The sequence below is a fragment of the Geotrypetes seraphini genome, chromosome 7 (genome assembly GCF_902459505.1).
Source record: "Geotrypetes seraphini chromosome 7, aGeoSer1.1, whole genome shotgun sequence".
Lineage (NCBI taxonomy): Eukaryota > Metazoa > Chordata > Amphibia > Gymnophiona > Dermophiidae > Geotrypetes > Geotrypetes seraphini.
The window spans coordinates 196844141-196859574 of record NC_047090.1 but is presented as its reverse complement, the minus strand read 5'-3'; the positions used below and the strand labels follow the sequence as shown (position 1 = coordinate 196859574).

The 15434-nt window shown below is 42.1% G+C and overlaps 1 protein-coding gene across 7 annotated transcripts in view; it reads right to left on the bottom strand.

Annotated features, from left to right (window-relative positions):
- ENTPD5 (ectonucleoside triphosphate diphosphohydrolase 5 (inactive)) overlaps positions 1 to 15434 on the bottom strand; it is a 368562-nt gene that overhangs the window by 197937 nt on the left and 155191 nt on the right. For all 7 annotated transcript variants that reach the window (XM_033952533.1, XM_033952535.1, XM_033952532.1 and 4 more), the window contains exons 6-7: positions 13603 to 13678; positions 4377 to 4412 (exon numbers count right to left, since the gene is read on the bottom strand). In XM_033952533.1, the coding sequence (XP_033808424.1) occupies positions 4377 to 4412; positions 13603 to 13678 (112 nt within the window). The remainder of the gene's footprint in view (positions 1 to 4376; positions 4413 to 13602; positions 13679 to 15434) is intronic.

Below are 15434 nucleotides of genomic sequence, written 5' to 3'. Positions count from 1 at the left end.
TCGGCTTTATTAAAAATCGCTATATTGGTGATAATCTCAGATTATTCCACCATATCAATGTCCATGTTAAATCTCTTAGTGATCCTGTTGTGGGTTTGGCCATCGATGCTGAAAAGGCTTTTGACAGGGTGGAATGGCCTTTCCTGCAGCGGGTCCTTCACTGGTATAACTTTGGTCCATATTTCACTAATTGGATTCAAACACTATATTGGCAACCATCCTCTCGTATATTAATCAACAATTCTCTATCCAACAAATTTTCTCTGTACAGAGGCACCCGTCAAGGATGCCCTCTCTCGCCTTTATTATTTAATTTGGCCCTCGAACCTCTATTGACAGCTATTCGTCAAAGCTCTCTTATTCAAGGTATCACTAGACAAATAAAATTAGCTGCGTACGCAGATGTTCTCCTTTTCATTCGAAACCCCCTGACATCTCTTCCTGCCCTCATAGACATAATTACTGAGTACTCCCGGCTCTCCGGTTATTTAGTCAATTGGGACAAGTCTGAACTTATTCCTCTGAATGATCTGGTCTCCTCGCTGGAATTATCCCATTTTCCATTTCAATGGTCTACTAAAGCCATCAAATACTTAGGTATCCTTATACATAAAGACCCCTCATTGGTTATGGACCTTAATGTATCACAGGTGAAGCATTTGATAACACAAACTACTTCCAAATGGTCTCCTCTCTACCTGTCGTGGTGGGGAAGAATAGCATCCATTAAAATGACCCTTGCCCCTCAAATTACATATATCTTGTCTATGCTTCCATCTCGATGTACTACTGCATTATTTAGCTGGATCAACATCAAACTCTCAAATTTTATTTGGAATAACAAAAAACCACGTATCGCTCTGGCTAAATTGAATGCATCCAAAGATTGTGGGGGCATGAACCTCCCCGATTTTCATCTTTATCAACTTGCCTCCCTTGCTAAATATGGAGCTCATTGGCTCCGGAAGACACCATATACTGAACCCCCCGCATGGCTTGAGATGGAACGCTATATATGTTCCCCATATCCTCTGCATGTGCTCCCCACTCACAACATTCCTAGACACTTGAAAGATTATGCTCTGCTGAATGCAACTCAGCATGCTCTGAGACGTCTGGATGCTGCTGCTGACATTTCTATATTTAATAAGTTTGATATGTCGTTATGGAACAATCCAAGATTTAGACACAAAGGTAAATCTTTCTCCTGGAAGACATGGCAAAAGGCGGGACTTTGGACAATTGACCAACTGATATCTTCAGACTCAATTATCCCCTTCACCACATTATGTTCTTCATACCCTCTCCCTAAACATTGCTACTCCCAATGGCTTCTTTTGGTCTCCATATTAGCGGAACTCTCCTTATGTTCTGACGATAATGTCTCAATCAATACCCTCCAACGCTGGAGTGCGCTAACTCTCACTGGGGGCAAAGCCATCTCTATCTTCTATCATATTTTGCGAGATCATTTCTACCTTTCTACATTTCTACCTTTGCCCCCCAATCCATGAAGCATTGGGAACACATGCTGACTACATCTATTCAAGACATTGATTGGACATTATTATGGACATCAACGAATAGACCACTGATGTCTTCCAGAATCTCTCAATCCATGTACTTTGTCCTGTGGCATGCTGTTTGGACTCCACATCGTATGTGGAAGGCTAAGCTCAGAGCGGATCCTAAATGTTGGCACTGTATTGAACTGGATGGTACCTTAGATCATATGTTATTTCACTGCAAATTTATTCGTCCTTTCTGGTCTCGCATTTGGACCACTATTCAATCTATCACATCCTGTTCATCTGAAATATCTTTTGATGTGCTTATTATTCGTTCCCAGCATCCCTGTTTTCAAACCTCTGACTGCCCTTCTAAATTGATTGATGCTATGATTGTAATAGCTTTACTACACATTCTTAAGAACTGGAAATCAGCCTCCCTGCTAGATTATACCTTTTGGTGGAATTCTTTATGTTTATATAACAAATATGAATCATATGCATATGAAAAACGTTGTATCTCTAGATTATCCCTTGGATCCACTCTTCCACCATCACCGTGGAAATTTTTAGATCGTTATATGCATCTTTTATAAGTGATCACTCCTGACTTATGCCTTCTTTTATCTCTCCTACTCTTCTCTCTCCTCTCTCTTTCTTTCCTTCTATCTGTATCTTTTATACTCTGACATGCAATATTGCACTATTTTGCTGGTTACATGTTTGCTTTAATCATATGGGTTTATTGCATAGTACAGTATGTTAAGACTTATTTTCTTTATTCATGACGATAATGACTGTACCTTTCTAAGCTTTTTGGATGTTGTTTTGTTTTCTTAAAAAACTTCAATAAAAATTTTAAACCAAAAAAAAAAAAAGTGAGAGATACGGGTAGTTGATTGATTGTGATTGTGGGTGGAGGGAGTTAACATCTTTGATGTTGCCAATTAGCAGACAGATCAGGAAAATCAGGAGGAGATTCATGTTTGCAGGGTATGGTATTTCTTCCATGTAAATTCTTGAGTTATTGTTTGTATGTTTGTTGACTGGATTGGTGTAGGTTTTGAAGGTGGTCCAAAGGGATATAGATCTTAAGCAGTTCTACGACAAGTCTCTAGTAATTACACATGCAGCTATCAGTTACTCATGCATTTAACAGCTATTTGTGTCTCTGATGATAACATATGCCTCAAAAATTCCTAAGTAGTCCTAATTCAAGACTTCACCAATTATACATACATCTAGTGATTAAATTTTCATCTAGCAATTTTATGACTCTGATGGTAACATATGCCTAGCAGTTACATATGCAGGCAGGCAGTTCTTAATCGCAGGATCGGGTCGATGGGCTCTTTGTAGTGGCGATGGCTGATCCCGCTGCTTGGAAATAAAAAGCAGGTAGTTATTGGGCGGAGCACAGATACTCGGCAGGATCGGGTTGATGGGCTCCCGATAGTGGTGGCTGGTCCCTCTGTTTGTTTTTAAAAGAAAGCAGGCAGTTGATTCTCCCCAGCGGATTGCGGGGGGGGGGGGGGGGCGGAGCTCAGACACCCGACAGAATCAGGTTGATGGGCTCCCGATAGTGGTGGCTGGTCCCTCTGCTTGTTTTTAAAAGAAAGCAGGCAGTTGATTCTCCCCAGCCATCATATAGACTTTCCGCAGGATATTAATGAAATCCGGGGTAAACCCCTGAACAGGAGGTCCCATAGACCCCTACAGAACCTCAGACTGGATTCTCTTGGGCTCTGCTACTTCCACACACTTGCATTTCACATATTCACTGTTTGGGGTTTCTGGGAAGGATTTCTTAACTGCCACCTAGACCCCCTGTGGTTCCCCAGCCCTAGAGGATTCAGAAGAGGCTAAGCCCGAGGCTCCTGCCCCTTCCTCATATGCCCTGTGCATGCGGTACATGGACATTCTTCAGCTGACCATCTAGCACAAAACTGGCATGCTATAGGGGGCAGAACAGCCTGAGGAGTCCATATCAATTGATTTTGAGCCAAATCTAGGGGTTTTGAGGCAGATGGAAGCTTTAGGAAAAAAAAAAAGAGTTTAAAATCCAAGATAGCTACCGCCAATGAATTTGCATCAAAAACAGCCCATGGGGGGCTCCCTTAAAGTTTAAAAAATTCAGAAAAGGAGTTTTGGAGGTAGAGGCCCCTATCCGTGGACCTAGAAGCCCTTAAAAATTAATGTTTGACCACCCCCCCTGATTTTCCTCATAGGGAATAATGGGCTGTACTCATTGTACTGTGCTAGTGCCTGCTTGTATCAGCGTTCCTGCAGCTTGACTGAAAGGAGATGATTTTCTGCCTCAAATCCTTCCAGAGGGGATCCAAAACTGGAGATCTTCGGGCTGCCAGTTGGACCGGTACAGACTGACCTCAACCCCCGTGGATCCTTGTACCATGATAAGTGGAGTGAAAAAATGCAGCTGGAATGAAGCCCAAAGGGGACTAACACAGGGACCCCACAGCCTGTGCTCAAGCCTCTGATAAATCAGAAGTCAAGCTAGCTCCCAGGGGAACAGTCCTCAAGCTTCCAAAATACACAAAGCAGGCTGGCTCAGCAGGTACACCTGGGTGTTGCCCTAGGAGCTGCACACTGCCCATGCAAAATCTGTTCCTCTCCCAGGCAGAGCCACCCCAAATTGGGGACCTCAAGGCACCGAAGCCTCATGAAATAGATTTTTTAAAATACCCCAATATAATTTTTTTAAAAATGAACAAAGCAGATCAGAACACACCTTCTCAGCTTGCTTGCAAAAGGAAAAACTGAAGCAGGTACTATACTCCGCACTCCTATGTGCTTGCTACAGAAACCAACATTCTAACCTTTGCTTAGCCTATGAAATCTATGCCTTACCTGTTAAAAAATTTACAGTAATCCATGCCAGAATTCCTAGAAAACAAGAGAGATTCATGAAGTTTTTCACCGACATCACAAGCCTTTACATTTATCGTTTATTTAGTTAGAAAAACAAATACTCAACTCGTTACAAGCACTATCACTTTTTCTTCTCCAACACCACATCCAATATTTCTATTCAGCTGAACCCACATGTAACTCTGACACCCTTTTGTTAAATTGATGGTGCTTCTTCTGACTTACTTTACCAACAAATACCATAACAGAACAATCCCAACTAAAAACATGGCTTGATAAGGTTTTCTGCACTGAGAGCATTATATTTTTCTCACCTGCCTCTATCCCCCTACTTACTGAATGCTATTTTTCAATGAAACTGGAATTTCAATGCCGAGGCTTTAACTGGCGACTGGCATTGAATTTCCAGTCCATGTTTGACATAGCCAGCCAAGCTGATCAGCTGATTGGCTAAGTCCTAGCAACCAGAGACAGACCTGCTATTTAGCTTGTTCTATCTGGCTGCTCAACTTAGTCAGCCAATGAACACTGGCTTAACATATCGATTGACTAGGCTAGTTGATGACTGGCTATTCTCCCGCTGAATATCGGTGGTTAGTCAGTTTAGTGCTATTTAGCTGGCCAGGAACCATTCCCAGTCAGCTAAATAGCACTGAATATCGAGCAAAAAATCTTTAATATGGAGTCTTAGTATGGATTGCATAAGCATTGATGAATCTTTTTCATATTTTCCACATCTTGAGAAAAATAGGGATTTTCAATTCATTTTCTGACAGGAGCCCATGTACTACCAAATGCTGCATCAAGGGAACTCATTTTCTGCAATTGGTGCTTGGCGAAATGGAGTTTTCTATTAGGAAATGAACTGAAGATCCCTAGTTTTATGAGGATATGGAAGCTTACACACAGATTTCAACTTGTGCAAGATAGTTTGAAATGTTCAGTGGTTTTGTTTAAGTATTTTGCAATAACAATATATAGAAACAAGGTAAATCTCATTTCTGCAGCGTTATTGGCCTCTCCACTACTTAACCTTTGAATAGACTGTTTAACAACTTTTCCATTTAAAATTACTATGATTTAATTTTGTTCAACATTTGTGTAAAAATCAATTTTTTTCTGACCTACGATCAATATTTGCTGCTGTAGTCTGTGGTGTATAGTAAGACAGTATTTTATTTCTTATATTGTAACTGTGCATAGGGAAAATCAAACCTATACAAGGAGGAGCGGATTTTATAACATAACATAAGTACTGCCATCTCTGGATCAGACCTTTGGTCCATCAAGTCCGGCGATCTGCACACGCGGAGGCCCAGCCAGGTGTACACCTGGCATAATTTTAGTCACCCATATCTCTCTATGCCTCTCGTAAGGAGATGTGCATCTAGTTTGCTTTTAAATCCTAGAACGGTGGATTCCGCAATAACCTCTTCTGGGAGAGCATTCCAGGTGTCCACCACTCATTGCGTGAAGCTGAACTTCCTGATATTTGTCCTGGACTTGTTCCCCCTTAGCTTCAGTCCATGTCCTCTTGTCCATGTCACATTGGACATTGCAAATAATTTTTTTTTCCTGCTCTATTTTGTCGATTCCTTTCAGTATTTTAAAAGTCTTGATCATATCCTCTCTCAGTCTCCTTTTTTCAAGGGAGAACAATCCCAGTCTCTTAAGTCATTCCTCATATTCCAAGTTCTCCATACCTTTTATTAGCTTCGTTGCTCATCTCTGCACCCTCTCCAGCAGTTTTATATCCTTCTTTAGGTTGGGAGACCAATGTTGGACACAGTATTCCAAGTGTGGTCTGACCATTGCTCTATAAAGTGGCATTATAACTTTCTCCGATCTACTCGTGATTCCTTTCTTTATCATGTCTAACATTCTATTTGCTTTCTTTGCTGCTGCTGCGCATTGTGCCGACGGCACAATGTACACCGAGGTCCTTTTCTTGTTCGCTCTTACCCAGAGTTGTACCTGACATTCTATACTCGTGTTCCTTGTTCTTTCTGCCTAAATGCATTACTTTGCACTTTTCCACATGAAACTTCATCTGCCATTTCTCCGCCCATTTCTCTAACTGACACAAGTCACTCTGGAGTTCCTCGCTATCCTTCTGCAATCTGATTGCCCAGCATAGCTTTGTGTCGTCTGCAAACTTGATAATCTCACTGGATGTTCCTTCTTCCAGGTCATTGATGAAAATATTAAATAAGATGGGCCCAAGTACCAAGCCCTGAGGTACACTGCTAGTCACCTTCTCCCAGTCAGAGAACTTCCCATTTATGCCCACTCTCTGCTTTCTGTTCTCCAGCCATTTGCCTATCCATCTTAGTATGTCTCCCTCTATTCCATGGCTTTGTAGTTTCCTGAGAAGTCTTTCATGTGGAACCTTGTCGAACGCTTTCTAGAAGTCCAAGTATATTATGTCCACCGGTTCTCCACTATCAATTTGTTTGTTCACGATCTCAAAAAATTGAAGTAAATTCGTCAAACATGATTTTCCTTTCCTGAAGCCATGTTGACTGGCTCTCATCAGGTCATGTGTATCCAAATGCCGGACTATGCTATCTTTAATCAATGCTTCAACCATCTTTCCAGTGACAGACGTAAGACTCACAGGTCTGTAGTTTCCAGGTTCTCCTCTTGATCCTTTTTTTGAAAATTGGCATGACGTTCGCTATCTTCCAGTCGTCCGGTATCTGTCTAGTTCTAATTGACAGGTTGGCAAGTTTTTGCAAAAGCTCTCTGATTTCAACCTTCAGTTCTTTTAAGACTCTCGGGTGAATTCCATCAGGTCCAGGGGATTTGTCGCTTTTAAGATTGTCGATCTGGTAGTATATCTGGTCCAAGTCCACTTCTATTGTGGTGAGGCTGTCCTCTATTACTCCTTTGAACACTTTCACCACTTCTGGTATTGTTGCGGTGTCCTCCTTTGTAAAGACAGACGCAAAGAAGGAATTTAGTCTGTCTGCAATTTGTTTGTCTTCCCTGATGTACCCTTTTCTTCCCTGGTCATCCAGCGGTCCCACCGCCTCTTTTATATTTTTTTTTTCCTTTTACGTATCTAAAGAAGGGCTTGAAATGTTTGGCCTTTTGCACTATTTTCTCCTCATAGTCCTTTTTGGCATCCCTCACCACCTTGTGACATTTTCTTGATATATTCATGGTAAACAAACTTTAGTTCAATATAGACTTTTGGTCAGCAATTGATTTTTTTTGATAGGAGAGAAAGAGGGAAGAGGACATTTTCTTTCTGTTTGAAGAAGACATGTCTTTGGGTAAGTATACATTACTTTGCTCTGAGCTTTGATAGGTTTGGGGAGAAAGACTCAATTGTAGGTTCCCTTCTATAGACAGTTTAGATCTTAAAATAAACTTTACTAAGCTAGTCTCCATAGGATAATATCCATTTATAGTTCTACAGTTTTGTAAGCTTGAACCTTCTGCTAGAGATAGTTTCTGGCAGGCAGAGCAGGGTCTGGCTTAGTCTTCATTCCTTCCTGCCCACCCCTAGCTCATTTCTATACATGCAGCAGTCCAAGTCAACTGTAATAATAATTTTATTTTATATACACTTGATCTACCCACTACTGCACTAATAATAACAAAAGAACTCCCACTATGACCACCTATTAACTCTTTTACAAACCACCTCACCCTCAACAACCTGCTAAATGTTTATAAGATCTACAACTTACCTCTCTAGCTAATCATTGTAACTCTGTTTTTTTTTAAACTAACCTTTTGTAATCCGCCTTGAACCGCAAGGTAATGGCGGAATAGAAATCCCTAATGTAATGTAATGTAATGTAATGTAATACCGCCATACCCCAAAAGTTCTAGGCGGTTCACAACAGTTAATTGTAATACATACAATGCAAATCATTGAGAATCAACAAGTTATGTGCATACAATATAGGAAAAATAAATACATGCCATATAAAAAGGGTACAACAATCTTAAAGAAGAATAAAAAAGTTATAATGATAAAATATGTTAAGAACCCAGCCTGTAAATAATTGAGTTTTTATCTGCTTTCTAAAATCAAGATAAGAAGAGGCATCCAGCACAATTTTGGCAAGCCATGAATTCAGTTTGGCCACCTGAAAAGAAAAGGTTCTTTCAAAGAACCTTTTATAATGACATAATTTTAATGAGGGAAAAGCAAACAAGTTTATTCTTTGAGAGCTCTTATTGTTATAACTCAAAGTAAAGTGGGTGTTGAGATAACCCGATAACTTACCAAATACTGTTTTGTAGCAAATGCATGAGAACTTGAACAGAACTTACCATCTTCAATTTTAATGAAACTTGGCATGTAAGTACCCTAACTTATAGCACTAAGCCATGCAAAGTTTCAACACCTAAAACCTGAAATTCATGTAGTAAGAGGTGCCTAAGTAGAGGCCTTAAAATGTTTGTGCTTGTTGTACGAAACAAATGGGCAACTTCAAGGGTACACAGTATTGCTAACATCAGCCTGAAATTTAAAGGCAAATTCTATAAGAAGCACCCCAAAAAATAGGCGCCAACTTAGGCACTGTTCAGCACGATTCAAGTAAAATTGGGTGCTGTTTAATGAATCACGCTGAGCGGCACCTATTTTGGAGGTACCCAATAAATAGGCCAGCTCTAGGCACGACTAAAAGTTAGTCGCCTAGTGATTCTGCAACAAGGCGCCTAACATGTAGTCACACCCACGCCTAATGTGCATAGCATCTATTTTTTTAAAGGCCGCCTACATTTTTAGAGGCGCCTTATTGCAGAATCACTCTTTCTTGATAGGTGCCTAAGTTTCAATTGTTGCTGATTAAAAAGCTTAATTGAACTTGTTAATCAATTTAGATAGGTGCCTATCTATGAAATGGGCGCCTCTGAAATAAGGCCCCGATTCTGCAAACTGCGCCTAACTTTAGGCATGGTTTAGGCATCTGATTTAAGTGGTTAACGAGCGATTTAAGGGTCTTAACAAGTGTTAATTGGGACTTAGACGGAGTTAGGCATCAGGTAGGCGTTGTCAGAATATAGACGCAAGGTTGACGCGCGTTTTTAGGAAAGTCGCATCCAAGTATGTAGACGTGGGTGTAACGAGGGTATAATGTGGGCGTGGTTAAGGATAGGCACCAAGGATTCAAGACAAAGTTAGACAAGTTTCTGTTGAACAAGAACGTGTGCTGGTAGGGCTAGTCTCAGTTAGGTTGCTGGTCTTAGACCAGAGTATCGCCACGTGAGCGGACTGCTGGGCATGATGGACCACTGGTCTGACTCAGCAGTGGCAATTCTTATGTTCTTATGTTCTTAGATAGACGCTAGTTGGGCGGCAGATCATGTCTAAATTGGTCTTGCACAAGATGAAATCTGTTTCTAAGCTTCCATATCCTCATAAAACTAGGGATCTTCAGTTCATTTCCTAATAGGAAACTCTGTTTCGCCAAGCACCAATTGCAGAAAATGAGTTCCCTTGATGCAGCATTTGGTGGTACATAGGCTCCTGTGTACCACCAAATGCTAAAAGAAAATCCCTATTTTTCTCAAGATGTGGAAGATATGAATAAGATTCATCACTGCTTATGCAATCAATACTAAGACTATCCAGTGCATTTGATCTGGTTGATCACATCATTCTGTTGGATTGTTTGGAATCCATTGGAATCTCGGGCAATGTCCTGAACTGGTTCCGTGGGTTCCTGGGTAAAAGATCCTATCAGGTGTTTAAGGATGATATTCTGTCCTATTGCTGGGACAACTCCTGCGGAGTCCCTCAGGGCTCCCCTCTGTCCCCTACCTTGTTTTTATGTTTTAATAATTTTTTATTGAATGCCACAAAGGTAATACAATATGTAACACATCACATTTTCAAAATAGAACATAACTCCAAGCCCCATCCACCCAACCATTCACCCTCCCCCCCTCCCCCCCACCCTGACAGCAGCGGTATCAAATAATCAACTAAGGTAAAAGCAATGTGTAATATAAATGAATTATGGTGTCCAAAGTCTTTGTTGAACATACTGAGTGAAAGTCAAACTAAAGGGGTACCAGCATTGATGATATAATCGTCCCGCTTTGGTCGACATATCCACAATATCTCTACGTTCCAAGAGCATTTGGTGTAACATTAAAGCTCTCCATTGAGAGATAGTCGGAGGCTGTGGGGAAAGCCACTGTAATAGGATACATTTCCATCCCAACAACACCGTTTTCCGAAGGAAAGCTGCGCAGCCAGGTCTAGGAGGATGAAAACGAATCTGCAAGGTGAAAAGAAAACTAGGGTGCAGTCTCCAAGAGCACTTCCAAAGCTGCGCCACCCAAGTGATCAAGTGAATCCAAAAGGAAGATACCAGTGGGCAAGTCCAAAACATATGTCCAAAAGAAGCCCCTGGACCGGCACATTTCCCACAACAATGTCCTGCGCTGATTCCCATCACATGAGCTCTCTTCGGTGTGTAGAATGCGCGTAGCAGAAACTTGTAATTTCTCTCTCTCTCCACCGCGGACACTGTAGAGGTGTTTCCCAGACGAATACCTTTACGTATCATTTCTGCTGTAATTGGCGCGTTATACGTGTTTTTACAAACCGTGCATAACCTTGCGCGGTATATGCGTGAGCGCGCTATATAAAAATTTCTTTTACATAGTTCCCCCCCCGACGTCCGATTCAACCCCCCTCCGCAGGACCGCTCGCACCCCCACCCCGAAGGACCGCTCGCACGCACCCGCACCCCCACACCGAAGGACCGCTCGCACGCACTCCCACCCGCACCCCCACCTTGAAGGACCGCTTGCACCCCCACAGTCTCCCGACCCCCCCCATCATGTAGAAGCTCCTACCGGTGTCCTGCTGCTTCCTCTTGGCGGTCCCGGCCCTTCTGTGAGCCCTGCGCCTGCTGCTCCCTCTTGCCCCGCCGACTCCCCGACACGATTGGGGCAAGAGGGAGCTCAAGCTCTCTTGCCCCAGCCAACCACGGCACCCCCGACACGATCGGGGCAAGAGGGAGCTCAAGCCCTCTTGCCCCAGCCAACGGCGGCACCCCCGACACGATCGGGGCAAGAGGGAGCTCAAACCCTCTTGCCCCCCCCCGACACGATCAGGGCAAAAGGGAGCCCAAGCCCTCTTGCCCCGCCGACTCCCCAACTCCCCGACAATATCGGGCCAGGAGGGAGCCCAAATCCTCCTGGACACAGCGACCCCCTACCCCCACCCCACACTACATTACGGGCAGGAGGGATCCCAGGCCCTCCTGCCCTCGACGCAAACCCCCCCTCCCCCCAACGACCGCCCCCCCAAGAACCTCCGACCGCCCCCCCCAGCCGACCTGCAACCCCACTAATAAAGGGTATGGAAGACCTCTCATATACTGACAGACTGAAGAAGCTGGGGCTTTTCTCCCTGGAAAAGCGGAGGCTTAGAGGAGACATGATAGAAACCTTCAAGATCATGAAGGGCATAGAAAGAGTAGACAGGGACAGATTTTTCAAATTATGGGGAACCACAAGTACAAGGGGACACTCAGAGAAATTGAAAGGGGAAAGGTTTAGAACAAACGCCAGGAAGTTCTTTTTCACCCAGAGGGTGGTGGATACATGGAACGCGCTACCGGAGGATGTGATAAGCAGAAGCACGCTACAGGGCTTCAAAGAAGGTCTGGACAGGTACCTGGAGGACAAAGGGATTGAGGGGTACAGATAGGAGTAGAGGTAGGTACAGATAGGAGTAGAGGTAGGAAATAGGGATAGGATTAGAGGCAGTTACAAAATTAGTCAGGGACACTGTTCAGGCAATTAGGCCTGAGGGGCCGCCGCGGGATCGGACCGCTGGGCGGGATGGACCTCTGGTCTGACTCAGCGGAGGCAACTTCTTATGTTCTTATGAGTGGTGTTCTGCAGGGCTTGGTGCTCGAACTGCTGCTATTTAATATATTTATAAATGATCTAGAAACAGGTACGAAATGCGAAATAATAAAATTCGCGGACGACACCAAACTATTTAGTGGAGCTCAGACTAAAGAGGACTGCGAAGAATTACAAAGGGACTTGAACAAACTGGGGGAATGGGCGACGAGATGGCAGATGAAGTTCAACGTTGAGAAATGTAAAGTACTACATGTGGGAAGCAGAAACCTGAGGTACAGCTATACGATGGGAGGGATGTTATTGAATGAGAGTACCCAAGAAAGGGACTTGGGGATAATGGTGGACATGACAATGAAGCCAATGGCACAATGCGCAGCGGCCGCTAAGAGAGCAAATAGAATGTTAGGTATAATCAAGAAGGGTATTACAACCAGAACGAAAGAAGTTATCCTGCCGTTGTATTGGGCGATGGTGCGTCCGCATCTGGAGTACTGCGTCCGACATTGGTCACCGTACTTTAAGAAGGATATGGTGATACTCGAGAGGGTTCAGAGGAGAGCGACACGTTTGAGAAAAGGTATGGAAAACCTTTCATACGCTAAGAGATTGGAGAAACTGGGACTCTTTTCACTGGAGAAGAGGAGACTTAGAGGGGATATGATAGAGATTTACAAGATCATGAAGGGCATAGAGAGAGTGGAGAGGGACAGATTCTTCAAACTTTTGGAAATTAAAAGAACAAGAGGGCATTCAGAAAAGTTGAAAGGTGACAGATTCAAAACGAATGCTAGGAAGTTCTTCTTTACCCAATGTGTGGTGGACACCTGGAATGCGCTTCCAGAGGGCGTAATAGGGCAGAGTACGGTACTGGGGTTCAAGAAAGGACTGGACAATTTCCTGTTGGAAAAGGGGATATAGGGGTATAGATAGAGGATTACTGCACAGGTCCTGGACTTGTTGGGCCGCTGCGTGAGTGGACTGCTGGGCACGATGGACCTCAGGTCTGAGCCAGCGGAGGCATTGCTTATGTTCTTATGTTCTATCGGCATCCATTATATTACTTTATTAAGATTTTTTTTAAAATAGTTAAAAATACCTCAAATTATTGGCAGTAACTGAGAGCAGGCATAAAAATATTGGATGGGTTTATTTAAATTTATTATCCACTAAACAATTAGTTGTTCAAAGCAAGGCAAGAATCTGGGACTTTGGGATATGGTTGTAGGCAGAAGGAATATCCACACTCTTGTGATTGAGTTAGAGGCAATCTACTGTAGGCTGCAGTGTAAAGAAACGCTCCCTTAACTTTCATCTTAAATAAATTTTGCTTAAATCTAGCATTGTTACCAACCTTCATATGTTCCATTCATGATGCTAACACTGTTGTCGGGGACCAGAAAGGGTGATTCCTCCAAGATATCCTTCACCTATGATAAATTTGCAGAGTTATTCAAAATACTGATGCTGCTTATTCTTCTGTAATTCAAGAGTACAGTATTAAACTTGCAGAAAGCACAAGATATAAGTGTCATGCATTTAGGTTAAAGCGTTATGGGGGCATCACTTGTATGATTATTTGAAAGAGCCCTATTATGCAAAATTTAGAGCTTTTCTTAAAAACTTACATTTCTTCTAAATGCTAATTCATCTGATCATGGCTTTACATGTGTGTTGTACAGTAACTAAGTAAATGTAACATAGTAATAATGGCAATAATTGTATTAAAAAGAGATGATAAAGTGCTATGTTGAAGGAACGGATCTCAGAAATCTACGCCAAAGATCATGCAATCTCTTAAAGGCTTTAATGTGGATGAGGGTTTCATTCATCGATCCAAAAACATTCAATTTTAATTATGCATTATTTTAGCAAAAGTCTATTTTTCATAAATACTTAAAATACTTCATCAAGTGTTTGAAAATCAACAAACCACTTATCTTATTAGCAGCATGCACTCTATCTATGAAAGAAAGTCACATATTCTCTAAAGGGATTCTATTAATTTAAAATTGAAAACAGATAGAAAAATATTGAACAGTAAAAAAAGAGTGGAAATATTTAAATAAAGATTGCTAAAATAATGCATGATTAAAATTGAAGGTTTTTGGATCAATGAATGAAACCCCCTTCCACATTAAAGCCTTTAAGAGATTACATGATCTTTTGGCATGGATTTCTGAGATCTGTTCCTTCAACATTATCACGTTAGCACTTTATCATTTTTTTGATAAACCTTTTTGGATATCTGGTAGTTTTGGTGGTTTATTTCGTTTATCGAATAATTGTATTAAGCAAGATATAAGGGTAGCCTATAACCCAATATGTATGAGACACCCCTTGCCTGGGAAATCTGAAAAGACACTAATATATATGGATAATAAAAGATGAAGCTGAAGGATATAGAAATGCTCCAGAATTACAGTAAAAATAATATTGCTTTGTTAAGCATTACTAGTAAATGCTAAAGCTTTAAAATAGATGTACAGTGTCACAGCTGCTACTGCCTGTCAGATTCCTGTAAGATTGGGAAATAGCAGGTCATTGTGTACTAAATGAACATGTTGTCACCCCCCTCTACAGGCAGTCCCTGGGTTAAGAACAAGTTATGTTTTTAAAGCTGTTCTTAAGTCCGATTTGTATGTAACTCGGAACTTGTAGATTTTAAGATTCTTGATGCTTACCTCTGCTCCCAGCTGACAAAAGGGCCAACTGTCCAGTGTTCCCTCTAAGGTACTGCATGCACAACCACACACTGTTCTTAATGTGGTCATGCATCATCCTGAATCTGCTGCAGGAGAAGTGTAGGAGTTTATGCCATTGGAAATACTGCTCAGTGAAATCAAATGAAGCCACAACTGCGTTCTTAAGTATGAGTCGTACTTAAGTTGGGCGTCTGTAACTCAGGGACTGCCTGTATTGCTGACGGGCAAATTAAAAACAAACAAACCATGTAATAACTAAGTCATTATTGTTGCTAGGGAAAATTACTAATGAAATAGGGTTAACAAGAAACCATATGACTTGAAACTAACCATAAGAACATTGTTGGAGTATGCAATTTATCAATGGACCTTAATGGAGCAACTGTAATTCAATTGGAAGATGTACCAACCAGTGGCGTACCTAGGGTATGTGGCACCCGGGGCCCATCATTTTTTGACACCCCCCCCCCCCCCCCTCATG